At 48.0% G+C, this 27,856-nt stretch overlaps 1 protein-coding gene across 1 annotated transcript in view; it reads left to right on the top strand.

Moving 5' to 3' along the window:
- The first annotated feature begins 7,201 nt into the window (after window positions 1-7,201).
- Window positions 7,202-27,856, top strand: part of BPI (bactericidal permeability increasing protein) — a 34,695-nt gene continuing 14,040 nt past the window's right edge. The window contains exons 1-8 of the mRNA XM_017652788.3: window positions 7,202-7,338; window positions 12,393-12,586; window positions 15,272-15,386; window positions 16,680-16,808; window positions 18,296-18,457; window positions 19,699-19,762; window positions 24,756-24,819; window positions 26,386-26,477. Of these exons, the coding sequence (XP_017508277.3) occupies window positions 12,457-12,586; window positions 15,272-15,386; window positions 16,680-16,808; window positions 18,296-18,457; window positions 19,699-19,762; window positions 24,756-24,819; window positions 26,386-26,477 (756 nt within the window). The 5' untranslated portion in view covers window positions 7,202-7,338; window positions 12,393-12,456. The remainder of the gene's footprint in view (window positions 7,339-12,392; window positions 12,587-15,271; window positions 15,387-16,679; window positions 16,809-18,295; window positions 18,458-19,698; window positions 19,763-24,755; window positions 24,820-26,385; window positions 26,478-27,856) is intronic.

Raw genomic sequence — 27,856 nt, 5'->3', positions numbered from 1 at the left:
CAGAAGTTTGTTTTCACAGCTATATAGTATTTCATTGTCTGCATGTCACAATGTGTATTGTGCAATGCATGTTACAACGTATCCATTTCTATTGCTAATAGATATTTGAGTTTCCTCCAAGTTTTTTTTTTTTGCTCTTTTGAACAATGTTCCTATGAGTATTCCTGCATATGTTTTTGATACACAGATGCCAAGTGCTTATTTGGGGTAAATCTAGGACTGGAAGTTCACATCACAGTGCAGCATCTTTGGCTTTCCTGAAAATAATGAAAATACACTTTTCAAAGTTCACATGCCCACCAGCTCCCTCCAAACCCTCACATTCTATGGTTCTATACTATTTTTGCCAGTCCAGTGGATATGAAATGATATTTCATTGGGTCTTCATCTGTACTTCCTTGGTTAATAGTGAGGTTGAGCATCTTTTCTCATGTTTATGGATCATTCCTGCTTTTTTAATTAAATTCCTGTTCGTGTTTTTTGCTCAGTTTCTATAGTGTTATATATTCATCGCATATTAATTCATAGGTGTCTTGATATATTATGGATGCAACCCTTTGATTAGTTATGTGTGCTGCACATAGCTTACTGCAGATCGTTACTTACCATTTTGTTCTCCTAATGGGGTGTTTGATGAATAGAAGTTGTCAATTTCAATGTGTAAAACATCAAATATTTCCTTTATGGTTTAAACTTTTTGTTTATTATTTTTAAAAGACTTCATGAATGGATCTTTCCATAAAAATGCTCTCCTGTATTTTATTCTAAAGTTGTAAATTTTATCATTTATATTTAAGTCCTTAATCCATCTGGAATAAATGAACTTTTAATGTATGGCATGAGGTAGGGAATCATTTTCATTTTCTCCCATACAAATAGCTAATTATTCTGACCCTGTTTATTGGAAAGACCATCCTTTCCTCCTGGTTTGCAATGCAGGTTGTGTTATATATCAGCTTTTCATACGTGCATGAAAAAGAATGTTAAGGAAAAAGTAAAATGAAATGGAGTTATTTGTTATTCTTTGTCCCATATCTAGGAATTTATCCTCAAGAAGGAACTGAAAATGTGAGAAGATACTTAGTTCAAGGATGTTGTTTATAAGAGCAAATAAAAGGAAACAATCTATTTGTATATTCAGCAAGAGGGTATTATTTAAATACATTTTCATACATCCATACAATGGGACATTGTGTAGTAATCTAAAATGGTGCAGTAGATTTTAAGGTGGTAATAGGGAAGAAATATTGAAAAAGCAGACTATAGAACCACACATATAGTATAAACCTCTTTACATAATCTAGAGGTATTGTGGGTAAAATGGTAATATTCCAGAATCTCTCACCTGGCCTTGGTGCATCTCTGTATCAATAGGTGTTTCCAAGGAATGGAGAGAAGTAGTCCATCTCCATATCAATAGGTGATTATGAGGGGGAGTGAGGGCATATCTGGACCGGAGAGATTGTCTGGGGTCCCTATTTTGCAACTGGGTTGCATGAGACATGCGTGAGCAGAAGCAGACAACTGCTTGTAAGCAATAAATGGGTTTCTCCGACTTTATTTTTCCCTTTGACTGATTTCAGCTTCAAAGGTAATTTGCCTCAGTTGGGAACTTATTTCCCCCCCAGAGTTACAGGTATGTTCACACGTGCATTACAAAGAAGGAAGGATTGAGAGTACACTATGAGTTTATTTATATTGTTTCAATTTGTATAGCAATATCAGAAAACCATAAATGAAGTGCAATTCATTTTTTCTGTAAAAACATGATGCTGCTTATACCTAGGCTCAAACCAAAAGACCCAGAAATCCTACTCCGAGGTACTTTCTGGAGGTAAATACAAATTTATGTTCACACAACAGCCTGTATGTGGCTATTTATAGCAGCTCTATTCATAATCACCAAAATCTGGAAACAGCCCAGATTCCTTCAACTGCTGAATGGAAAACTGTGGTACATCCATACAATGGGTTATAACTCAACTATGAAAAGAAATACTGTTGATAGAGGCAACATTATGGGTAAACCTCAGTGCACCATGGTCAGTGAAAGAAGCCAGACTCAAAAGGCTACATACTCTGTGATTCCATTCATATGACATTCTGGGAAAAGCAAACGTATAGGAAAAAAAGACATCGGTGGTTGCCAGGGACTGGGGTGATGGGAGGGCTTGAGTGCTAAGGGGTGCAAGGACACTTTTGGGGAGTGAAGGGACTGTTCTATATGTGGACTATGGTGCTGAATATGTTGGGGGAGCGTTGTGTATTTTCCTCGGGCCTTGTCCCCGCCACAACAAAGAATTGAAGGGCAGAGACACAGCAGTGAAGCAGAGTAAAAGTTTTATTTAAAGTTACGTAAAGAGAGAAGAAGTACAGGCCACCTCAGCAAGGAGAGGCGCTCTGAAAGTTTGGAGAGAGAAAGTTTAAGATTAAAAGGTTACACACTTAGAAAGTGCGGGTGACCTCAGAGAGAGGAGCTCCTGAAAGGTTGGGGGTTCCCCCTTATAAGGATTATTTTAGAATGTGACTAAGGGCTGGGGGTGCAGACTTGTTAAGTGGTCTCTGAATATTTAGAATTAACTTAACACAAATAACTTCCTGCTCTGATTTCTCCCTGGGATACATGCGCTCTTGGTCTGGGAGCATATCAAACAAGACTGCCTGCCCAGCCCCCAAGGTGGGCTGTGTTATTGTCTGTTTGCTAAAGAGTAAGTTAAGAATCTTACTTCTTAACTTCCTGGGTATTAAAATGCAATCTTATTTGTAAGATGGAATCCTTCCTGCCTTTTACCATGTTGTTTATGGCTGGGCATGCATGCTAAATTAGTTGCCTAGATTGCAAACTACTTGATTAGGGCCAAAGGAGAAAAACAGCATATAGGTAAAGTTAAAAAATAAGCTAGACCTGCATGATTAACATAACAAAGACATGGGCTATGCTGAGGTACCCTCCTTTATCTGGAGAATATTTAAACATTCCAGGCCAAGTTCCTCCTGGCTTTTTGAGCTTTAATTGATTAACTCTGGGTCTTTTTAGTGGACTTTCCTGGTCTTTTTCTCTTTCCACCCTGCTCATATCTATTTTCCTGCCTAACAATTGCATGAGTATGGTTTTGTCAAAATTCAAACATAAACACTAGAAAGGGTGACTTCGGCTGTATGCAAAGTATACCCCAATATAAAAAACTATAAAAGGTGCTGCACATAATACCTTTGTAAATTAAAATATGCCAACGATGTAAAACCTAAAGAAAAATATTGTGTAAGGACACTTAATGATATAGAAAAACATTTACAATATTGTCGGTGAATATCTGTGTTACACAACTGTATAATAAGAATATCTGGGTGTATATACACAAATGCACATGTGCATACACACACGCTGGTAGAAAGACAGACCGCTAGAAAAGCACCAAAAATGGTGTCCACAAGTCTCTCTGAGTGGAGAGGTTACAGCTGATCTTTGTTTTCCTTCGCTCCTGTGTTTGCTAATTTTCCCACGATGACCACACTTTGTCCTGGTTCTCTGGAACTGCTGGAGTCCAGGGCTGGCTTGGAGAGGCTGGGAGGAGGCGGCCAGTCCACAGCTGGGAAAACAGCGGCCACCAGATGAACCCTGAGCCCTGTCCTGTCAATGTTTTTTTTTTTTTTCTTTGGACAGGCAAGGCAGGAGACTGGAAGAGGGAACAGAAAATCAGGATCCAAAGCCCCTTTCAGTTGCCACAGGCAGCCTGCCATCGCAGAGCCAGTGGCCCCTGCTTGCTTGCCCCTTCCCCACTGCCTGGGCTTTGGTAGATGCGTGTAAGGCCAAGAGGGTGGGCTCTGTTGCCCTCTGATCAACTCCCACTTAATCACTTATCACCTGTGTGTCCCTGGGCCAGTTACTCAACCGCTCTGTACCTCTGTAGCCTCCTCTGTAACATGGGGATAAAGATGGGGCCTTCCTCATCAGGATGTGTGTGTATGTGCATGCGCACATTTACAAAGAGCCTAGAACCATGCTCTCAGCATTTAAGTGCTCAGTGAATGTTTAGGAGGATTGCTGTGAAATCCAACTGATATATGTATAAGCCTACTCAGGGCATGTGGCAGTCATGAGGCCATTGTCCTGTCATTGCTAAAATAATTAAAAAATGACTCAAGTTCTTCCCTGTGATTTAAAGCATACTAAAGGAAATATGCCCAGTCTACAGAAATACTTCCTAGTATCTCCCTCTCTTCAATGGGAACTTACTTCAATGCCATCTCTTTGGGGGTCCTCTTTCTCTAAACTCCATTCAGCCAACAAGCAGTTACTGAGCACCTAGTATGTACCAAGAGCCCTACCTAGGATAGATCAGGAAACAAAACAGACAGGAGTCTCCATTGTCCATAGATTCCCCCAGAGTTAAGGTCTTTTCTTTCTTTCTTGCCCCTTTCCCCCTTCTTCCTCATTCTGCCACCTAGAACCCAGGAAAACCCTGCAGCCCGCTCCTCAAAGGGTGGGGGACAGGAAGAAGCTGAGTCAGTAAAGCCAGACTCTTCAGCAGGCAGAGCTCAGGCAGAGACAGGGCACCTCCAGTTAGCAACAATGCTCCATCCCATTACGGGTGGAGAGGGCCAGCCCTGGTGGCCTCATTTTGCAGTAGTCATCTTGTCCCCAGATGGACAGGCAGCAACTTCCAGGCAGGGCCCCACTGTTGCTCACTCATGAGGGAATGCCAGCATAGGGCAAGGCACACAGTAGGCTCCGGGTGGCCCTCTAAGGTGCCCCACAGACCAATCTCTTCCCAGGGATGGCCCACTCAGAATCCACTGATGTGCTGGGAGGCATGTGGGGGCAGAGGGGAGCTCACCAGCCCTGCCAGGGTTTTCTCTGGCTTAGAGAAGTCACATCACTCCACCCCTTTCCAGCCCTACCCAGCTAGTCTGCCTCCCTCTGCGAGCCCCCTGGGACAGGCACCAGGTGCCCTGGGAGGAGGCCAGGATTTGGACTCATCCTCAGCTTCACCTTTTAGTAGCTCTGAAGCCTCAGCCACCTTCCTGACCCTCCATGTCTTTATCTATAAAACTGTAAATGTTAACCCTTCCATGGTGGAGGGGAATAAATGAAACAAGGTACATAGAAACATTTTGAAATGCTCAACTGCCCTTTTCTCTCATGAAGAAGCCTCCACTTTCAGACTATCTGACGCCTGGGAACAAACCCTAGGACACCATCTTTTGTGTTTCTTATTGCTGTGGTGGCCTCAGTCCCTTAGAGTCACGCATGCATGCTCATGTGCAGCACACAGACACACACTCATGGTATTGTACTCATCAAGGATCCTAACTGCAACAGAAAGCAACTGTGGCTGGCGTGAGCAGAAAAGGAATTGCTAGAAAGGGTAAAAGTTTGGCTTCCAGAATCACAGAAAGTTCTCCTAGCCTGTACCCTGAAGGCAGGGCAAACTTCATTAGAATTAATTGAGAGATATACTACCATTGTGCCTTACAGAGAGGTAGTGCTCCATGAATGTTTTCTAATAATAATCCTTTAATAGCTCCAATGTCACTAAGAAAGTCCTGGCCTCTGGGCTGTGGATACTCACAGGAGGGGTGGGGGTAGAGGCTTGGAATTCTTTCCAAGGGTCTGCACACCCACACAGGCATGAAGCATTGTCTGGAGGCCAGCACACATCCCCACCCTAACCCCACCTGATTCTCCACTCTCCTTGTCCTTCTCCTCCCGTAGGAATTTGGAATTGCTACTCTGATTGGCTGGATTCTAAGACATTGATTGTTGTTTCCTAGTAGGCAGGAGTCTTGGTAGCTAAAGGGCCACGCAGCTGGGTGCCCTTTCTCTGTTCTTCAAACCGTGCCATGTGACCAGCAAACTAAGCCCACGCTCTGTCCCCATCTCTCCCTCCACCCAAGCCAATCATCCTTGGGATTTCTCCCCCAGGCGGCCAGCCAAAGGCTGGGAGGGGGGATGGCGAGCAGCGGGAAGTGGGGCCACACCCCTGCCTTCTGTGCTCCTGCCCAGCCTTGGCCACTGGCCACTGGCCAGCTGACAAAGAATCAGTACTGCATTTCAGAGTGTGATGGTCTTTGAGTACAGCCCCCCAGGTGTAGTGGGAGCCAGGAGGCACGGAACTGGCAGGGCAAGTTTTGGGCATCCAGAGGTCCCTTAGCCAAACCACCAACTATCACCAAACATGCCCTTGGTTCCTTATTTCAAATGTCTGTTAACTGGCTTAGAAAAATGCAAATACATTGAAATGAGCTGCTAACTTTGCAGTGGTTTTTTCTTCAACCCACTGGCTGCAAATCTAACTACTATCATGGAAGAAGAACTGGGGAGGGGGGCCACTGGCCTCTAAGAAAAAGACCACAACATGACCCCAAGGCCCAAACCCCCACCAACCTTTCCCCCTTGCAGTCCCACACTGCAGCCCCTGGGGGGCTCCACCTCAGTGCCTTGGTTGAGCTGCTCCCTGTCCCTGGACAGGGCAGAGGCTGTTTCTCCAGGCGTTCTGGCATTCCATAGCCACCTCCTTCACACGACCCAACAGAATTGTCTCCCCTCGTTTTGAAGCTCTCAATGTCTCCTTGGCATTTCTCAGCTGTGCGGCCTTGGGCCAGCTACTTAACATCTCTGAGCCTCAATTTTCTCATTTGTGAAATGGAGCCAAGGAGGCCTACTTTCAGAAAAGAGTGAGGGTTAAAAGAGAATGTTAGCCACGGGTTTGGCGTGGTTTCTGGCATGGTTTAAGCCCTTTAAAGATGGGGGCTGCTTTTATGGATGAGGACCCTGAGCCCAGAGAGACCCAAAGATGCATCCAAATTCACACAGCCAAGCACAAGCAGAGACAAATCCAGTCCCTGTTCCTCACTGGCCTCCCTCTAGTCCCAGCCTGTTTGTGTCCCCAGCCCCAGGCTCTTACCACCCCTGGGCAAGCCAGGCAGGGAATGGTTTGCTTTACCAGCAACAATCCTCTTTGGGACCAGTCCTTGGCCCCCTGGGGCTGGCTGCACATATACCTATTTCTTAATGGGCTGAGGAGAAATGGCTCAGAGGTCCGTGGCCATGTGGCAACTGCTGGTTGCATTACTTCCTGTTATCCTCCCTCAGGCTGGAGGAGGCCCAGCCCACTCCAGCCAGCAGCATAACACAGTTTACCAAGAAAAAGGAGAAGTGAGAGCCACACTCTCCCTCGCCTCTGCCCTCTGGGAAGCCCTTGGCTTTATTTTCCTTTCCCTCAGCGTTCAGCTCTTCCCAGAAATGTCCTCTGTGCAAAGCCAATGGCTTCAGCCTCAGAAGCAGCCCTGCTTCCATCAGCACCTCACCAGACAGGCTGCCACCCCAGGGCCAAGGTCAGTTCTCACCTCCTCCCAGAAGCCTTTCAGGATTGCTTGTCCTTCTCAGGCTCCAAACACTTACGGTCTGGGATTTATACTGGGATTAACCCTTCTTTCATGTATTCACTACTGAACATATCTTGTGATCTACTCTGGGACTGCAGTAATAATACTAAAACTAATATTAATAATACCATGAGAAAGACCTGCCCCCACCTCCAGGACCAGGGTACCCAAAAGAGTTCCGTTATGAAACTGAGGTTCGGAAGCAGACAGACACTTTTCAGCATAGCAAGCTGGGGGAGACCCTCCCCACCTCCCACCAGAGGTTTATCTCCATGGAGGCAAGTGGCTGACTGCCTTTTAGATGCTACACCTTGAGGCCAGAGCTGCATGAGGGCCTGTTTCTATCCCCCCCACCCCCAGGATCCACTCCAAGCCCCCCTTTAATCAGAAAATGACCACCAGTGTATTCAGGAAGCTAGACACACAGAGGAGGCAGGCTGTGTATGTGGGAGGGTGGGGGGCAGGGCAAAGGAGGGAAAGAGCTGGAAGAATCAGGGCCTGAGGGGGAGGCAAAGCGGACCACAGGGATGGACTCATGGTAAAACTGTTGTCAGCTCAGGATGAGTTCACTTCCTGGTAAGCTGAAATCAAAAACCTCCACCAGAAGTAGTCGTCCTACAAAGTACATTTTATTTGCAGCAAATTAGAAGACCACAGGGAATCACTTCCAAAGCTGTAGCTCCCTGAAGAAAGAGAAGGCAGATTCCTTTTATTCTGGGAGAGGGAATGAAGTTGTCTTTAGTTTAGAGGAGGGGTGAGGTCAGCACCTGCTGACCGTGTTTCTACATAGTCATTGAGCCTAGATGCACATTAAGCTCCCCCCTGGGCTGGGATTTTACTAAACTACTGAGGCAAAGGTATCTCTCGGGCACTTCTTGGTCGCTCTGGCAGGTGTGGCTCCCATGGAACAGACCAAACTGATTTAGAATAGGTCGTGATTGCATCTTTTCCTGGAACTTAACTGAAAAACAACTTTGAAAGACAGCAGGTGCTTTGGAAATCTTATGGTCTTGCAATAAAAATGGGTCAAAACAGAGATTTTGATCTGCTCAGGGCATTAGCCAGTGACAAAACCTGAGCATCTGGCCCTGAGGATGGAGTGTGGGGACAAGTGAGCAAATAGGTTCAGCAGGCTCTGAGCTCAGACCTAACAGAATGAGTGAGTGGCAAGCTGGGATTTGGGGCCCAGATCCGGGGTGTTCCCAGCCAACGCTCCTAACTGCCTTGCTGTGTGGGGAGGGGCCATGTCAGCTCACAGTGCTGGCCGAGAGGCAGTCTCACAGAGGCTATGTGAGCCCTGGCTTCCTCTCACTGCACAAACCCAGCCCAAACCCAAAGGCCAGAGGACAGAAAACCCAGTTTGTGGTGCTTCTAGTGTATGTTCCTGGGGGCTCCAGAACTCTCCAGCCAGTGAGTGATGAAGGTTGAATCATGACTATTTACTGAGCACCTTCTCTGTGAGACTTGATTCACATCCATTCTCTCATGTAATCCTCAGAACAACCTCCATAATGAGCAGTGTTTCCCCATCTTTAAACGAGAAGCCCAAATTTCAGAGAGGTCAAGGAACTTAACCAGGATCACAGAGAAGGTAGGTAGACTGGCTGGGATTATGAACCCAGGCCCGCCAATTCTAAGGCCAATGCATTTTCCTCTGGAACACTTGACATCCAAAGGACCACAGAGTAGAAAGGCGGACAGAACCAGCCCCTGAATCGACTGACTCTTGATCCATCCCACCTCTGAATTCCTGCTGAGATAATATATTTTCCTTATGATTTAAGCCATATTGAATTGGGATAGCAGGAGAGACTTAGAGGGATGCTGAAACTTTCTATATTCCTATTGTGGTCCTGGTTACACGTGGCTATACATGTATTAAAAGTCACAGAACTAAAAGAAACTGTAAGAAGTACATATGGCATAATGTTAAGATTTTATAAACCTGGGTAGCCTATTCTTATCTGTATGTTTGAAATAGCTTACAGTAATAAAAAAATACCAAAACAGAGGAGGAAGAAGAAGAGAAGGAGAAACAGGAGGCACACTGGAAGGTGCCTATTTAGATGCAATAGCTGGAGCTGCTGCAATCATCTTGCAACCATAAAAGAAGTCAGTGTGAGGGTAAATTTGAGACACTAGGATGGCAGAGAAAAAGAGATGGAGAGATGATAAATGTCTGTTAGCTGCTGAATCAACCAGAATTTCAAACCTGCCCTCTCTCCAGACTTCTATGAGGTAATAAATATGCATACTGTTGAAGCCAAAGTGAGTTGGGGATTTTTGTTACTTGGGTTGAAGACATTATCACTTATACAGAGAAGAAAGTCAGATCTGAAGCAGGGGGCACCTCCGTGGCCTGCAGCCATACTGAAAAGGAGGCTGGAGAGTCACTGATGGATTCATCTGGATCCGGCTGGGCATGAACCATCAGAGGGGAGCCAGTGGAGGTGGCTTACTTAGAAACCTACCAGTTGGTTTTACAACTCCAATTTTGTGGTAATGAAAGTCACAGTCATGTGAATTTCATCTTATTGCTCCTTTCCTGTCTGACACTCTCACAGATGCAACATCTACCAGGGCCCAGGGGACTTAGGAATTTTGTGTGGTTAGGACTGTAGGTGTTCAAAACTATGTGAGATAATTTTTCAAAACTCTTAATTCTCTGATAAGTCTACGTATCTGTGTGTCTTGGCCACTCCTTGGAGCTCTCTTCCTTGCACAGATATAGAATCTGACTCAGGGACCCAGAAAGGTGTAGCTGGGGTGAGGACCTGGAGTGGCAAGTCCTCCTGGCAACCGCCCCGGGTAGAGGGAAAAGATGGAGTGACATTGACAGGGACATGATCACTCGGTTACTCAGTTTCCTCATCTCCAAAATGGAGAATGATCATCCCTTGCTGGAGGGATATTTTTAAGCTTGGAGATAATATATGCAATGCATCGGGTACATAGTAGATGCTCTGTATATATGGCTGCTCTTTCCATTCTTAAGCAAACCAGGATTCTTGTTGTTGTGGATGGAGGCAGGAAGGGAGAGACCCTTTTAGAACCGGGCTAAGAGATAAAGGGGAAAAAGAACTGAGGAGGGCTCACGTCCTCTTGGCTCAGCTGACTTCATTAGACTTACACAAAATCAGAGTGGGGAGACGGGAGACGGGGAGACAGGGTGCCAGGGGGCTGATGGAGACCCAGCAGGAGAGAAGCTGGTCTCCCCCTCCTCAGTCACCCCCTCCTCTCATCACCATGGAGACGGAGCTGGCTGCCCCGCGGGGTTCCCACCCTCCCAGGGCCTGAGGCTGCTGTGAAGGGAGGGGCTGGGGCTGAGCAAAGACTGGTCTGGAAAGTAGGGATGGGGGTGGGCAGTGACTACACCCCCCACATCCTCTAAGCACGGAGGGGCTCAGGCTGGCACAGGGTGAGTCTGGCAGTCTGCGATGAAATCCCAGCTCTGGAGCAGCAAGCTGCTGCACAGCTGTAGGAAGAACACTTCCCTTGTTGAAGCCTCAAGTTCCACATTTGTCAAAGCAAAGGGTAAAAAGGGACAAAACAAAAACTTGATGAAGAAAACTGTGGGATGAGGAGGCGATGAAATGTGGTGTGTGTAAAAGAATACTTAGGATATTCGGGGGCGGGGGAGAATGTTCACTACATACTGTCTATTGATAAAAAGGAACTTTACAAAACTGACCAGTGTGATCCCATTTTTCTTTGTTCAAAAAATGCACAGTCTACCTTTGCTTAGCAAAAAAAAAAAGGAAGGGAATGAGAAATACTCTAAAATACATTTCTGCTTGGTATCTCTGGAATTGGGGGTTAAATATGAGTTTTATTCTTTTGGTTCTTACTCAAATTTTGGCCAATGAACACAGATTACTTCTAAAGTCAGAGTGACATTACTAGCTACCATTTGTGTGATTATTATGCAGGGGCCACTGTGCTAAATGCTTTAGGTGGTATAAAGCCCTTTCTTCACAATAATTCAGAGAGGGAAGTTACCCTGATTATCCCCACTCTACAGAAGAGGAAATTGAGGCTCAGGGGCTTGACCAAGGTCAAACCACCAGACAGTGGCAAAGCTAAGATTTAAAACCGCAGCTAAGATTCTGGACTCCAAAATTTGAGCATTTAATTACTACCACAACTGACTCTCAGGACAAGAAAATGCTAGCGGTTCTGTTTTCTTAAATGTTTTTTTATGGAAAATACCAAAGAAATCAAAAGTAGGAAGAAAAGTATAACTCTCAGTTATAGAATTTTAATTAAGTTCTGGGATCTAATGTGTGCAGCATAGTCACTGTAGCTAAGAATATTGTATACTTGGAATTTGCTAAGGGAGTAGATCTCAGGTGTTCCTACCATACACATGAAACTGATAACTATGTGAGGTGATGGATGTGTTAATTAGCTTGGTTGTGGTGATCATTTCATAATGTACACATATATCAAATCATCACATTGTATACTTTAAATGGATGGTTTTATTTGTCAATTATACCTCAATAGAGTGGGGAAAAAAAGAAAAGAAAAATATAATGAACCCTGATGTACACACCACCCAGCTTCAAGGAAGTCCTTAGATAGAAGGATTCAATGGGGGCTCAGAGAAGGGGATGCAGTGCTTAGGGAAGGGAATGATGCCTTAGAGCCATAAGTCTCAACTACACACACGTGCACACACAGTACACATACATACAAACATACATACTATACATACATACACACATACCACATACATACACATGCCACACACACACTCAAATACACATACCACACATATACAGGCACATACATACACATACACATCACACACACATACACATATACACAAATACACACTCAAATACACACACCACAACACACATGGCGCCCAGGCTCTACTTCCAGTTGCCTCTGGGGCTGTGGCCCCAACCACGGTGGGGACTGCAGACAGCCACCCTCCCCCCTTCCGCCCCCACCCAAGTTCCTTCCTCCTTTCTCCTGACTTGCATTTACCCCGCTAGCTCTTTATAGATCCCTGGTTCCCCTCCAAGGCCTGGAGGCTTGGACAGTTTGGAGGAGGAAGACATGGCCAGGAGCCCTGACAACGCGCTGTGGTGGGCAACCCTGACGGTGCTGACCGCCCTGGGCACAGCTGTGACAGCGACCACCAACCCCGGCATCGTGACCAGGATCACCCAGAAGGGCCTGGACTATGGTAATCATATGCCTTCCATCCCTCCTCTTCACCCCAAGGGGCACTTACTGAGCGAGTGCTGTGGCAGCTGCTTAAATTCAGCACATGCCAAGCTCACAGCTCCTCTGACCCCTGTCTTACATATGAAAAAACCGAGGCAAGTTGGGCTGCCCAGGGTCACAGGTTGGGGAACCCTGGGATTGGAGCCCTGCTCTGCAGGATTCCGAGTCCAGTGCTCATGCCCCTAAGCGTCCACATGGCTCCCCCCCGCCTCTACCCAGCTGCCAGCTCTGGCTCCTACACCTTTCTAAAGCCTTTCCTTCTAAAGCTGGTTCTCAGGACTGCCCTTTGCGCCTAGATCTCTGACTCAGTCTTCAGCATGAGCAGAGCTCAGGCCCACGAGGAAGCTGGGCAGGGGGAGGCGGAATGTGAGGCGGGCTCTTCTTAATGGTCACCCCCAGGGCAGAGCCTTGCCAGCCATGCTGTGCACATCATGCACCCAGAGGACGCAGAGAGATTCCCCCAGGACACTCACGCAGGCCCAGGCAAAGGAGAGAGTGGCATGAAGCAGCTGACCTCTCAGATCTATGCCAGGGACTGTGCTAGGCGTGTTACACTCTCAGTCTCCTTTCGTCTTCATTTCTAACCTGGGTGGGACATACTGTTCCTCGTAACATTTACAGATGAGCAAACTGAAACCTGGAGAAGCAACTGGGGAAGTGGGTGCCCTGGATGTGATGTCGCCGGTTGCGGCTGCTCGATGCTGCCTCTCAGTGGCAGATAGATGAACTGCAGAACGGTGGAGGATAGCCAGCCTCAAGAGAAATCAGACTTGGGAGAAAGCAGAGCCTCCTCCACTGGTGTGTCTTTGGGGGAATCAGGGCAGGACTCAGGGGGACCTGGTGTTCCATCCCTGAGTTCCTACCCCAGCCCAGGCAGGCCACCTCTGAACCCTAGGGGTGCACACAGAAGGCTCCGTCTAAGTTAAGAGAAAGGAATATGGCTCTGCTCTAAATCCAGCCAGAACTGAGGCTTCCCAGGAGCAGAGGCTTGGGCTCAGCCTTTAAGCCCAGAGGTCCCCGTGGTTGGTCACAGCAGCCTAAGTTTCCCTTCTATTCACGCCCCATGTGGCCACCACAGGGGATTTTCTGAAATGCAGTAAATCTGCCCATGCCCCACCCACTTACCCTATTCAGTGGTTCTCTAGTGCCCTCAGATGTCCTGAGCCCTTGGCATGGATTCAAGGCTTTTCAAGACCTGGTTCCTGCCAACTCACAGATTCTGGCTGTTCCATGATTTCTTTCCCCTCCAGTCAGTGACTATGTATGTATAGTTCACTTTTGAACTCCCAGAAGGCCTGTTCCCGGGCCTATTCCCATTCTCTGGGACCAGAAGGCCTGGATCAAATCCTACCACCATCCCTTGCAGCTGTGTGACCACCTTTCTGAATTCCAGCTTCTTTATTTGTCAGTTGGGAGTGATACTGGGATCTACTTCCTAGGATTGTTCAGATTCAGTAACTTAATACATGTACAGAGCCCTGAACAGTGCCTGGCACAGAGTAAGAGCTTTATAAATGTTGATTTTGATGATGATGATGATTTCCTAATTGGTTCTTGGAAAACAAAAAGCCTAGAATGTCTCATCTTACCACTTACCCCATCTTAGGTAACATGTTTGTTTTTTAATTGGTTTTTCGATGCTGTTAGCCACATAATAACTGACGGTAGAATTCCTGACATTCGGACATTCATTCATTTATTAATCCAACAAATAGTAAGTGCATTCTGGTATTAACTACCAGTCCCTGTGGCAAGTATAGGAGATATATTTGTAATAAAACAGACATTGTGGTGAGTATAGGAGATACATTTGTAAGAAAACCGACTCTGGGGGCCTTGTATTTAGTAGGGGAGAGCAATATTAATCAAAAAGTCACACAAATAAGTGTGTAATTACAAAGAGCAATGGGGGCTTCAAAGAAGATGCCCACAGCATCATGAGAATGATAGCCAGGAGGACTGTCCTTGTCTGCTGAGTCAGAGAAGTCTCCTGGAGGAAGTGATGATTGCTGACTAGAAGTGGATCAGGTAAAGATGGGAGGGAAGGTTTTCTCAGGCAGCAGGAATGGCACATGCAAATGTCCAAAAACCCAAGAGATAGAGTATCTGTGAGGACACAGCACAGAAAGGGCACAAAATAGGTGTCCAATAAATATTCATAGGATGCGTGACTGGGTGTTTGAATGGGGTGATATTTTAGGCTACTGGTTGGCACTGGTACAGCCCACAGACCAGATCTGGCCTGCCACATGTTTTTGTATGGCTCATGAACTAAGAATAACTGTCACTTTCTTAAATGGTTGAAAAAAATGAAAAGAAGAATACCATCTTTTCTGTGAAATTCAGATTTCAGGGTCCATAAATAAAGTTTTATTGGAACACAGCCATACCCATTCATTTGCATATTGTCCATGGCTACTTTTCTGTAATAACAGCCGAGCTGAATGGCTGTGACAGAGACAGTATGACCCACAAAGCCCTTTACAGAAAACCTTAGCTGACCCCTGACCTTTGCTTTGGACCTTCCCAACCACACCATCCCTGCTATGGACAGGGTTGAGGGTCCAGAGGCTGCCCGGCCTTGCCAGCCCGGGCTCACAGGCTGTGCATCTGACCTGCTCTCTCCCCTGCTCTCTCCCCTCAGCCTGCCGGCAAGGAGTGGCTGTGCTGCAGAAGGAGTTGGAGAAGATTCAGATTCCCACCTTCTCAGGAAACTTTAAAATCAAGTATCTTGGGAAAGGGCATTACAGCTTCTACAGGTGAGGCCTGTTGAGCTCAGTCCTCAGTATGCAGGACTTACAATTTTCTGGGGCCGCCAAGACCTAGAATTGCAGAGCCACAAACTCCTAAATTCAAAGGTTAGGATCCCAAAGCTAGTGTTGACACCATCCAAGGGGATATAATGCCCCAAACTGAGCATGGTGGAAGGCACAAAACGGTCTTTCAGTGATTCGTCATGACTCCCAGTGTGTGTGTGTGGGCAGGGGGAGGGGTGTTGTGAACCCCCAGTCTCATATCAGGCCCGTATATCAATTAGGATTTGGCGGGGGTGGGAGGTGGGCAAGCACAGAAAAGCCAATCCCAGAGGGCCTAACCATTTATTGGCTCACATGACTGAGAAGTTCCTGGAGCAGTCAGTCCGGCTTCGGTTTCAGCTTGAGGCAGGCTCCTGTCGTTGGACCCTGTTTCTCTCTTGCCACCTCTCAGTATCAGTTCCCCTGGGGGGAATCTAAGTCTCAGGTAGGGTGTCCCCTTGAAGAGGCAGGAGGGCCACCAGCATCTCCTCAGCACACCCAGTCCTGTGGAAGGAGAGTACCTTCCCCTTGCAACTCAAGAAAAACCCTAAGACTCATTCTGATCAGTGCATGTTAGGTTATGTACACACTCCTGAACCAGTCACTGTGGCCAGGGGAGTAGAATCCACTAATTAGCTTATGATCAAATAAAAAACTCCAGCCCCTGAAGATGGAGGTGAAGTTAACCTTCTTTGGAACAACATGGAATGGATGTGAGGAGGGGTTTCCCCCCCAAAAAAATGCAGTTTTGTTCCCACAACAAGGGGGTATGAGTGCCATAAACGTCCTCTATAGAATGTTATACACTTTTGCATTGAACAAATATTTTTGAACACCTACTATGTGTCTGACACTCAGGTTTTGCTGCAATAGTGAGAAAGAGACAGACACATTCTGCCCTTTTAAGAACTTGTGGCCAATGAGATTACATTGGCTATTGTCATTGATCATCACACACCCTGCAAAGCAGAGATGACTGTGCCCATTTTACAAATGAGGAAATGAAGGCTCAGGATGATTAAGTGACATGCCCAGGGTTACACAATAGTAAAGAAAGAGCAAGACACAAATGCAGATTTGTCTGTCTAGCAACTCTGCCCAATGTCCATAGAGTTCCCAAGGCTGCTCCCATAGCTTCTGGGTTCTCCTTGAATGGGTGTGGTAAAGGGGTGAAGTGAGGGGGTGAGTCTGCATTCATCTTTAACTGACTCCTCGTGTGGACCCCCAGGAGGCTAATTGAGCATTTCTTCTCTGCAGTATGGTTATCCATGGGTTCCAGCTTCCCAGTTCCCAAATAAATTTGTTGCCCAATGAGGGCCTTCATCTTTCCATCAAAAATGCCAATGTCAAGATCAGTGGAAAATGGAAAGCACGAAAGAATTTCATGTGAGTTTCCAAGCTTGGGTTTGTTGAATGAATGAGTGGACTCTTGGTGATATTTGAAAGGGATAAGAGACAGAGCTCAGGAATGCCCAATTTTTGTCTTGCCCATCTCCACTTGTCCCCAAAGGGTTCCTGGCGGACTTTTTCACGTAAGAAGATCCAACACAGCCTTTTGTTAATAGCTGAGCATTTGTCCACATCACAACACAGGACACTGGCAAGACGAAGTTGGTGCATGTGGCTTAGGATGGAAGGCCAAGTGGGATCTTTAATTTATCCCTTTATCCAGTAGCTCTTGCTTATAGCAAACCATCCCGATGCCAGTAGCTTGAAACAACAGTCATCTATTATCACTTACGTATCTATATGTAGGTGGGGTTCAGCTGATCCAGGCTGGGCTTGGTTTAGGTGGTTCTGCTCCACATGTACCTCTTCCTCCTCGTCCTCAGACCAGTGCGCTACTCAGAGCATATTCCTGGTGATGGCAGAGATGAAAGAGGGTGACGAGAAACATGCAGGTCCCCTTAAGGCCTGGACTCAGAACTGGCCACGGTCACCTCTATTCCTGTGTCGTTGGCCAAAGTAAGTCACATGGCCAAATCCAAAGTCAGGAGCCTGGAAACGCACCTACCTCCCCCTAAGATAGGCAGTGCCGAGGGTGTGGGTGCAGGGAGGGGCGACCAACTGGGCCAAGTCATCCAAACTCCAACTCTGAATCTACATACTGGGCTCTCCCGAGAGCGACCCTGCCTACTGCTGACCGGGGCTCAGATTGACAGTCACTTCGGCAACTTCTCCTTTGCGGAGAACCCAGGGAAAAATGGAGTAGGAGGCGCTTTGGTGTGGAGAGGGGCATGAAGCTGCCCCCACTCACAAGGCCCACAGGGTCTGCCCATTTCCTCCACAACCAGAATTGCTCAGTTCTTTACTCAGACTCCTAAGTACCTATCATTTCATTTATTGATGACAGAAAAGTAACACTTCCTTACATTAGGGAAGAGCTGACAAACTACGTTCGAGCACACTGTCTTATCCAAACCTCATTCATCCCTGAAGGAGTTATTGACCCCATTTCATGTATGTGGATTCATTAATTAAACTCATTGTCCCCAAACACCCAGTTTTTTAGTGGCAAAGGTGGTGTCCCACTGCTGGCTCAGAGTCTGGGTGAGGAAACTCAGAGAGGTTCAGAAACATGCCTGAAGGTACACAGCAAAGGCAGAGGTTATGGAAGTGGGTAAAGGTGGGGTTATTCCAGGAAAACATGGGTTAAGACTTCAGGCTAGAGTCCTGGTTCTTTCATTCAGCTGCTGTGTGATGTGGGACTTTGGGAAAGCTGCCTCCCCTCTCTGAACTCACCCGGAATAGGGATGATAGCAGAACCTCCTTCCAGCATTGGAAGGATGCTGTGTAACATACGATCCCAAATGATTCGAATGCAGTGAGGAAGAACGTGCTCACTCCAAGTCTTTTCTCTTTTCTCCCTTCAGCAAAACCAGTGGCAACTTTGACCTGAGTATGGAGAGCATCTCCATTTTGACTGGTCTGAAGCTGAGCTGTGACCCGACCTCAGGCCACCCCACCATCGCCTGCTCCAGCTGCAGCAGCCGCATCGACAGTGTCCACGTGCACATCTCAGGAGGCAGCCTGGCGTATGATCTCCTGGGGCTGTAGATGGTGGGAGGGTCTCAGAGATAACTTTCCTAATCATCCCTGTGTTCAGAAAATATCCTGAGTACCACCTCCATTCCATGCCTTGTTCAGAGGCTTTGGTACAGGGCAGGGGACAGGGGCCTGCAGGTACTGCAGACACCGTCCCTGCCTCAAGGAGTCACTTGTTCATTTAACATTCATCCAGCAGGTTTTACTGAGCACTTATTATGCACCAGGCTCTGGGCTAATCACTTTATGGGCACTAAGCTGTACAATCCTCACCACAGATTTGTAGGCATTCACCCATCCATTCAACTAATGTCAGTAAGAATCTGCTATGCACCAAGCCTGTGAGATGTGATCAGGAGACAGCAGTGGCCAACAAAATTGAGCAATAGCTAACATTGATTAGAGGCTTGTTGTATACCAAGCACTGTACTAAGCATGTGAATTACCTCATTCAATCCACCCAATGACTGATGACGTTAGTCTCTCATTATCCCATCTTCAGGAGAGAAAACCAAGGCACAGAAAAGATGTGAAATAACCTGAGTTTTCATACCTAATGAGTGTTGAGAAGGCATTCAGCCCAGGACTATCTGGCCCCAGACTCTTAGCTACATGATCTCTGTTCTCTTGAAGCTTCCAGCCCAGTGGGGAAGACAAACATTAATCAAATCATTGCATTAGTGAATGGCTCACGAAGGATTACAAAAGGATATAAGAACTAAGAAAAAAAGAGGCAGAGTGCTTTGAAATGCACAGAACAGGGTGATCTGACCTAGACTGGGGGCCGGCTAGCCCTTCCTTGATGAAATGACATTTGAATTGAGACGTAAAGAATAAGTGAGAGTTAATTAAGTAGATGTTGAGGACAGAGGGCTTTAAGCAGAGGGAACAGCACATGCAAAGGACCTGAGATAGGAGGAAGCACAGGACACAGGAGGATTTGGCCAAGTAGTATAGCTGGAGGGCAGAGAGGGAGAGGAGGAATGAGGAATGAGGCTGAGACTGGGCAAGAGCCCCGCCAGACACCTGTTAAGGAAATAACTTCAAAAACTTCTCTGTCACCTCACACAGAGGGCAGGGTCTCAGTGTGTGTGTGCCATGGGGACCAGGGACAAGTGTGCCTCGGCCTATTTGGAGGTGGGAAGAAGACTTCCCAGAGGAGGCAGCCTCCTGAATATGGCCCAGGAACACCTGGGAAGCCTCATGCATGTCCCCTTATGTCAATCTCCAGGTGGCTGATGCAGCTCTTCCACAAAAAAATCGAGTCTTCACTCCGAAACACCATGAACAGCAAGGTAGGAGGGGCTCAGAGTCAAATCACTGGTCAGAGTGATTGACAGAGTGGCGCCCTCAGTGTCCACAGGCCTCATACACCACTGGACCGTCCTGTTCCTGTGCCAGGGGACTGTAGGCAGTCCTCACAGCCCTTTGAAAGCACACATCGGGCTCTGCAGATCAGTCATGTGTATTTTTCAGAGGATTCCAGCCAGAGACTAAGTCAAGGTCACATCCCTCACCCACAGCAAAGCTCCTTCCTGCAGAGAAACAGCCGCTGGCTCCCCACCCCTCTTACATGGCCCTCTGCCTCTTTCCCGCCCCCCTCACCCCAGGCTCCCTTCTTGGTGCCCCCCTCAAAGAAAACATGCAATTGAGGAAGCTGCCAGCTTGGAGTGTGACCAAACTCTTCCCTGAGTCCAGAACCAGTACAGAAGGCAGGCGCTGGCCAGTGTTCCCCAGCCCTGCCTCCCCCTAACCACCCACCAAGCCAGCTTTTTCACCTGAGAAAAGGGACTACTAAATGGCCTGGTTTTTCACTAATGAACCTTCAGCTTCCAGGAATGCCCTGAGCCTACTTCAGAAGCCAAGTGAGCTGAGGGCAAGGGGGATCCATGGAAAGTTCTAGGCAAGGGGGTAAACCAGCCAGATCTGTGGTTTAGGAAAATTTCTCTGGCTGCCATGAGAATGACTGGCATGGCCACAAGTGGGGACAAGGAGCTGCAGGGAGCCACAGGGAACCCAAGAGGCTGCGCTGTCTTCTGGGTGGGAGACATTGGTTTCCTGCTCAGGGGCACTGATGACATGTCTAGGGAGACATCCATCAGATCAGATAATCTACCTGAAGGTGATCTGTCAAAGTTTAAAAACCAAAAAATCAGTGCACAGTTGTCAAAATGCATGACAGAAGGGGTCACAGAATGGGTTGTAGAGTCAGAATTTCTGAGTTTTAACTCTGACTCCAGAGTCTAACTTGCTGGGTAATTTTGAGCCAATCACTTGATCTTTCAGAACCTCAGCTTCACCACCTGTAAATGGGGACATTAATACCTTCGTCACCAAGCTGTTATAAGGATTACTAAGTGTGCTCACCCGCCAGCTTGGTGACTCAGTTCAACTGTCTTTGTAGTTAAGTAATAGTGTGAATGAAGTGTTAGTGTATGTTTAACATTTGGAACTCTTGAAACAGATCATTGCCTGGGAACACCTTATGCATAGTCCCTCAATAGCAGCCAAGCTAATAAGTAATAAGGCTGCTGCTGCGGTGAAGATGATGTGATGTGAGGAGGAGGTTCCCCCAGACACTGACTGCTGACAGTGGTCACGGCGCCACACTGAGAGCTCTTTACAAGGACTCTACCATTTAATCCACACAAAACCCCATTATACAGATAAGGAAACTAAGACACAGAGAGAGGAAGTGACAGTTCTGGGATTCAAGCCCAGGCAACCCCACCTCAGAGGAAAGCTCTTCATCAGAGCAAGATACTGTTTAGAAGACAGTACTGCCTGGATGGATTGATGGGTGGGTGGATGTGTGGGTGGGTGGATGGATGGATGGATGGATAGATGTGTGGGTGAGTGGGTGAATGGATGGATGGATGAATGAATATGTGGATGAATGTATGGGTGGGTGGGTGGGTAGATGGTAGATGAATGGATGGATGGATGGATGGATGTGTGAGTGGGTGGATGGATGAATGGACGTATGGGTGGGTGGGTGGGTGGATGGATGGATGGATGGATGGATGTGTGGATGGATGGATGGATGTGTGGGTGGATGGATGGATGGGTGGATAGATATGTGGGTGAGTGGGTAGGTGGATGGATGGATGAATAGATGTGTGGATGAATGTATGGGTGGGTGGGTGGGTGGATGGATGGATGGATGTGTGGGTGGGTGGGTGGATGATAGATGAATGGATGGATGGATGGATGTGTGAGTGGGTGGATGGATGAATGGATGTGTGGATGAATGTATGGGTGGGTGGGTGGATGGATGGATTGATGGATGTGTGGGTGGGTGGGTGGGTGGATGGATGGATGGATGGGTGGATGGATGGATGTGTGGGTGGCTGGATGGGTGTGTGGGTGGGTGGATGGATGGGTGGATGAATGGATGCGTGGATGGATGGATGGATGAATGGATGTGTGTGTGGGTGGATGGATGTGTGGGTGGGTGGGTGGGTGGGTGGGTGGATGGATGTGTGGGTGGGTGGCTGGCTGGCTGGATGTGTGGGTGGATGGATTTGTGGGTGGGTGGGCGGGTGGATGTGTGGATGGATGGATGGATGAATGGGTGGATGGATGGATGGATGAATGGGTGGATGGATGGATGGATGGATGGACAGACGGACGGATGTGTGGGTGGGTGGGTGGGTGGGTGCGTAGGTGGATCGATGTGTGGGTGGGTGGGTGGGTGGGTGGATGGATGGATGTGTGGATAGATGGATGGATGTGTGGATGGATGAATGGATGAATGGATGTGTGGATGGATGGATGGATGGATGGATGGATGGATGGATGGATGGATGGATGGATGGATGGATGGATGGATGTGTGGGTGGGTGGGTGGGTGGGTGGATGAATGGATGGATGGATGTGTGGGTGGGTGGATGGATGTGTGGGTGGGTGGGTGGATGGTAGATGAATGGATGGATAGATGGATGGATGTGTGGATGGATGGATGGATGAATGGATGTGTGGATGGATGGATGGATGGATATGTGGGTGGGTGGGTGGGTGGGTGGGTGGATGGATGTGTGTGTGTGTGTGGAAGGATGGATGGATGGATGGATGGATGGATGGATGGATGGATGGATGGATGGATGGATGGGTGGGTGTGTGTGTGTGTGGAGGGATGGATGGATGGATGGATGGATGGATGGATGGATGGATGGATGGATGGATGGATGGACGGACGGACGGACTCCCAAGGAATACAGAATGGAGGGTGGGTATCTGAGGGAAGGAAGAGCTGAGGCTGTGTGAGGTGTGGGGGCAGGTGGGATGGAGCATAGGGGCGGCCGCGGCAGGAAGCCAGGCTCCGGCTGTGCCATGACTTGCTGTGATACTTGGACTTATCATGGGTCAGCAGCATTGGAGGGCAGTGGCCGAGGAACAGGCAGCCCGGGTGTCCAGCTGCCAGGTGCTGCCCTCCCACTCTGGGCCACTTGGACCAGAGGCCCAGGCTCCTCAGAGGGTGACATTCTTGAGACATCCAGAGTCTTCTGTGATAGAAACACACCCAGGAAACCAATTTTCTCCCTCCGTCAGTTCTTTCCTTCCTCTTTCCCTCCCTCCCTCTGTCCTTCATTCCTTTCCTCTTTCCTTCTCTCCTCCCTCCGTCCCCCAAATAAAATAACTGACAGACAGAGGGGAAGGAGAGAGGGAAGTGTGGAGGGTGCCCGCTGGGAGGTTGGGGTCCAGCCCTGAAGAGTAAGAACCTGAGGAGTCTGGTGGGATGTGCTGGCCTTGGGGGCCTGTGGGCCACATGCAGGGACAGTTGTCCAGAAGGCAGCTGGGGCCTCAGGCTGGAGCTCTGGGGAGAGGTCTGGCTGCAAACCAAGGTCTGGGCAGTGGCCACATGTTGGGATCATGGAGGAGGTCGCTTTGCTTGGTTCCCCCACCCCCAAGCCAATGCTGAGATGAAGGTTCAGGTGCAAGTATTGGGAGGGGATCCCAGGCAGGACAGCAAGGGGTGGGGAAGGGAGCCGAGGACAGCAGCATTACTGAGTGGACTACTGCTGTGGGAAGCCAGGGCTCAGCCCTATGGGCAACCCTCAGAGGAACCGTGGGGAGCACACCTCAGCTGTCCCAAAGAGGCTGAGGAAGCTGGGTATTTGTCCACCAACTATCACCCCTCTTTGGTTGGGGCGATTTCTGGCACTGTAACTCCTTGACACATGGGAGTGGAGAAAGTCCTCACACAGAGAGTTGCTGGGGTGTGTGGGGAGTTCCACCAGGTGCACGTGACCTCCAGGTGGACCAACTGCATCCTTAGCAGAGGCCACGAGGGTACATCACTGCATCACATGGTTCTGGAAGAGGTTGTGCAGAAGGAGCAGGACACCCAGAAGGAAGGCCCCAAGGAGCTGACATTTTCACTAGGAAGAGGAGCTCACAGGGTGTCTGGGGAAGAGTGAGTAGAGGGATAGGTGGAGCACAGGGTCCTTGGCCAAGGGACTTTAGAAGGAGCGTTTCTAGGAGACAGTGGTCTGCCATGCCAGGGGCTGCCCAACAGTTAAGAACTCCAAGGACTGGAGAGACTCAGTTGGATTAATGACATGAAAGTCATTTTCAACTTGCGGGGGAGAAACTTGGTGAAGGTAGGGGCTTCTCTGACCAGCCTCCCTGGCTGTAATGCCTTCCAGTTAAGGAAGCCAATGATTTTAATTCTGTATTCCAGTTATCTATTGCTTCAAAACAAATAGCTTAAACTATAGCATCATGATGAGAAAATAGAGGTCTAGAGAAATGAAGTGATTTCCTCATTGGCAAAATCAGCATATGACCCAGGTCTTGTCAGACTGATGCTTGTTCCCCTATGAGTCACAGAGGGGTTTGGGGAGGGCTTCTTTAGCCATACACAGCAAAGATGAGGGTGCCCACCCAGACTTAAGCAGAGGGCTGTCCCCTGCTCCCAGACACAGCTGGAAAAGCTGTGGAAAAGCTGACCACTGACCACCTGTTGTGTTTCTCACCATCTCACTCTGCAAAGGATCTGAGACAGCAAAAACAAACAAAATCCACATTAGAAATAGAAAACATAAGTACCCATCAGGAAAGTTCCACACCAGGGCAGGAAACAAAAATGCAGATATGCAGATCAACAGTCATAGTTACAAGTTCCAACACTGAGCATCCTGGTGGCCAAAGAGAGAAGGGAAACGTGATTAGTTACATGATTTTCAAGGAGACATTTGAGGAAAGCGAAACACATCCAGATCATTATTCCCAAAGTATATTTTCCTACAGGAAATCCCCACTGATCACTTCTTTGGTTCTTCCCAGATCTGCGAGGTAGTGACCCATTCCGTGTCCTCCAAGCTGCAACCTTATTTCCAGACACTGCCAGGTGAGAGCTGGGTAGGGCCAGGGGGCTGGTATAGAAGAGGGTGAGGTGAGGAGACAGGGAGAGTGTGATGGGGCCAGAAGTTTCCCAGACAGGCCTTGGTCTGGGTAGGAATGGCAGAACCCTTGGACTCTTCAGAGTGGAGAAAGTCCTTATGCAGGCAGTTGCTGGGATGTGTGGGGAGTTATACTAGGTGCACATGATCTCAGGTGGACCAAGTGCATCCTTAGCAGGGGCCATGGGTGTGCATGACATGGTTCTGGAAGAGGCTGAGTGGAAGGAGCATACAAGATTATTCTTGGATGGCAGTTGGCATTGGAACCCTATCAGGCCAGGTGCTTGTGGCAGGTATGGAAATGAGGTAGAAGAGCAATGCACACCCACACATCCCCCTACCCCTGCAGGGGTCAAATAACCAGAGGCTCCCAGCTTCCTGAGGCCAGACACACGTGACTGGCCTGAGCTCTGAGGCTGGTCATCTCACCTCTCCAGGCCTCCATTTCCATATCTTTAACATGGGGCCAATATTCTCCATCCCCAAGTGACTGGTAAACTGTGAAGAGCTGCAGTGGATGGGGGACGACTCTCTGCCAAGTGATCACCATGTGTCATGTACCCAGCAGAACTGTCCCCTCTCAGCCTCCCAATATCCCCTAAAGTTGGTGTATCCTTCCAGGTACATCAGGAAACTGAGGCTCAGAAAGCAGCCATGACTTGCCCAAGGTCACAAAGTCAGTAAGAAGCAGAAGCAGGATCCAAATGCAGGTGTTCTTACTCCAGAGCTTGTGCTCCAGACTGTCCCCTGGGCTCCCTCCCTGCGGAGCCTGGCATGGCTGACACATGATATATACCCACTTAAGATGCATTCCCTTCCCCAGGCTCTGCCTCAGCCCCTGCAGGGGCAGAGGCCATCCTGGGAGTGTCTAATGCAGTTGCACTGTCCAGGGTTTGGCCTCACCAGGCAGAAAAAAGTTTGGCTTGAGCCCCGGCTCTGTCACTCACCAGTTGTGCCACTTTGGCCAAGTTACTATTTCTGAACCTCAGTTTCTTCCCTTATAACATGGGAAGGAAGGGCTAAAGGAGGGACTAGTATTTATTTAATTCTCATTGATTACTACTGAGAAACAGAGAAACCTGAGCCAGGTTGGGCTCAGCCTGGGGTATTATCACTGCTAATAAAGGATCCCTTGGCTTTTGAGCCCCTAACCATGTACAGGCCATCTGGGAGGTCACCAGTATAACCCATTCTACAAATGACCAAAGTGGTCTGCAGCAGAGAAAGGACTTACCCGAGGTCATATAGAGTTCAATTCAATCCCTCTGCTCTTTGAGCTTGTGTTTCAGCCACATTTCAGAGTTGTTAGAAGAAAAAAGGGCTGATGTCTGTGAATGTGGAGCAGGGGGTTTGTTTTCCTTTAAAGGGAGTTCAGGGAAGGCTCCCTGGAGGAGGTGGAGTGGAACTAGCACTGTGGGTCTTGATTCAACATTAGGGGATGCTGACCCTGTATCCCAGGCCCCAGAGGTGCTGCCATGAGGAGCCAGCTCATGATCTACCTTCTTTCCACCTAGTGACAGCCAAAATAGATAATGTGACTGGGATCGATTACTCACTGGTGGCCCCTCCAATAATCACAGCTGAGAACCTAGATGGACAGCTGAAGGTAAGACTTACACCTGACACCTTTGCCGCAGACCCTCCCGGGGCTCCGCATCACCCTTGGAAACAAACTGTACAGTGACTCCACCCCTTCCTATCTGTTCTCACCCTACTGCCCACTCCCCTCCTCATCTTCCCCCTGCTACAGTCACGCTGGCCTCCCTGCCATTCCTGAAACTATGCTTGCTCCTGCCCCAGGGCCTTTGCACTTGCTGCTCCTTCTGCCCAGGATGCTCTCACCCAGATATCCACATAAACACTCCCTTCCTTCCTTCAAGTCTCTACTCAAATTTCCTCTCCCTAGACAGACCTTCCCAAACCACTCTCACTGAGATAGCTCCCTCCCCTGCTCCCACTTATCCTGCTTTATTTTTCTCAGCAGCACTTATTATTAAACCCCCAACACACACACACACACACACACACACTCACAAGTCTGTCTCCTCTGCGATGAAAGAAAAGGGGCCATTATTGCTTTATTCTTGACTGTATGAACAGCACCCAGAACTCTGCTTGACATATATTAGGTGCTCTGTAAGTATTTTTCTTGGCTGGCTGGCTGGAGATTCATTCATGCCACCTTCCCCCTCACTCACCACCCTCCAACCAGACACACTAGCCTTGAACTTCCTCAACACATCAAGCTTGTTCCTACCTCAGGGCCCTTGTCCTCTTCATCCCCTTTGCCTGAACCCCGTTCCCTCCCATCTCCCCCTGCCCCCGACTGGCTTCTTATACTCCAGGTGGGTCTGTGCTCAGCGGATGTTGCTCCCAGAGCAGCCTTCCCTGAGCACCCCACTGGAGCAGGTCCCACGCCCCGAATTCCTCTGGATGTACCTTATTCAGTCCCTCCACAGTTGGTGATGGCTTTGTTTGTTTATTCTAAAACACATTTAATGTAAAATAAAAAAAGAAAGAAAGAACAAGAATATTTAGAAACTACAAAGGAGCCAAGAAATAAATAAATGAAAGGGAAGGAAGGAAGGAAGGAAGGAAGGAAAGAAGGAAGGAAGGAAGGAAGGAAGGAAGGAAGGAAGGAAGGAAGGAAGGAAGGAAGGAAGGAAGGAAGGAAGAAAGAAAGGGAGGGAGGGAGGGAGGGAGGGAGCGAGGGAGGGAGAGATATTATTCAAATATTACAACTCAGAGATAGGCACTATGACACACAAGTTAGATCCCTCTGACCATGCAATCCTTGTCTGTGCCAAAACACTAGGCTCACACATGCATAAAAAGAGGCAGAAATACACACAAAATGACATATATAGGTATAGATTATTATTACATTTATTATTATATATCATATATAGTATATTATGGTTATTATAGGCATAGACACATTCATACATTTACACAAGTCATGCATACTTTTACAACTTTTAAAAA

This window comes from Manis javanica, chromosome 5 (genome assembly GCF_040802235.1).
Source record: "Manis javanica isolate MJ-LG chromosome 5, MJ_LKY, whole genome shotgun sequence".
NCBI classification, from domain to species: Eukaryota; Metazoa; Chordata; class Mammalia; order Pholidota; family Manidae; genus Manis; species Manis javanica.
This window is presented reverse-complemented; position numbering and strand designations above follow the sequence as displayed.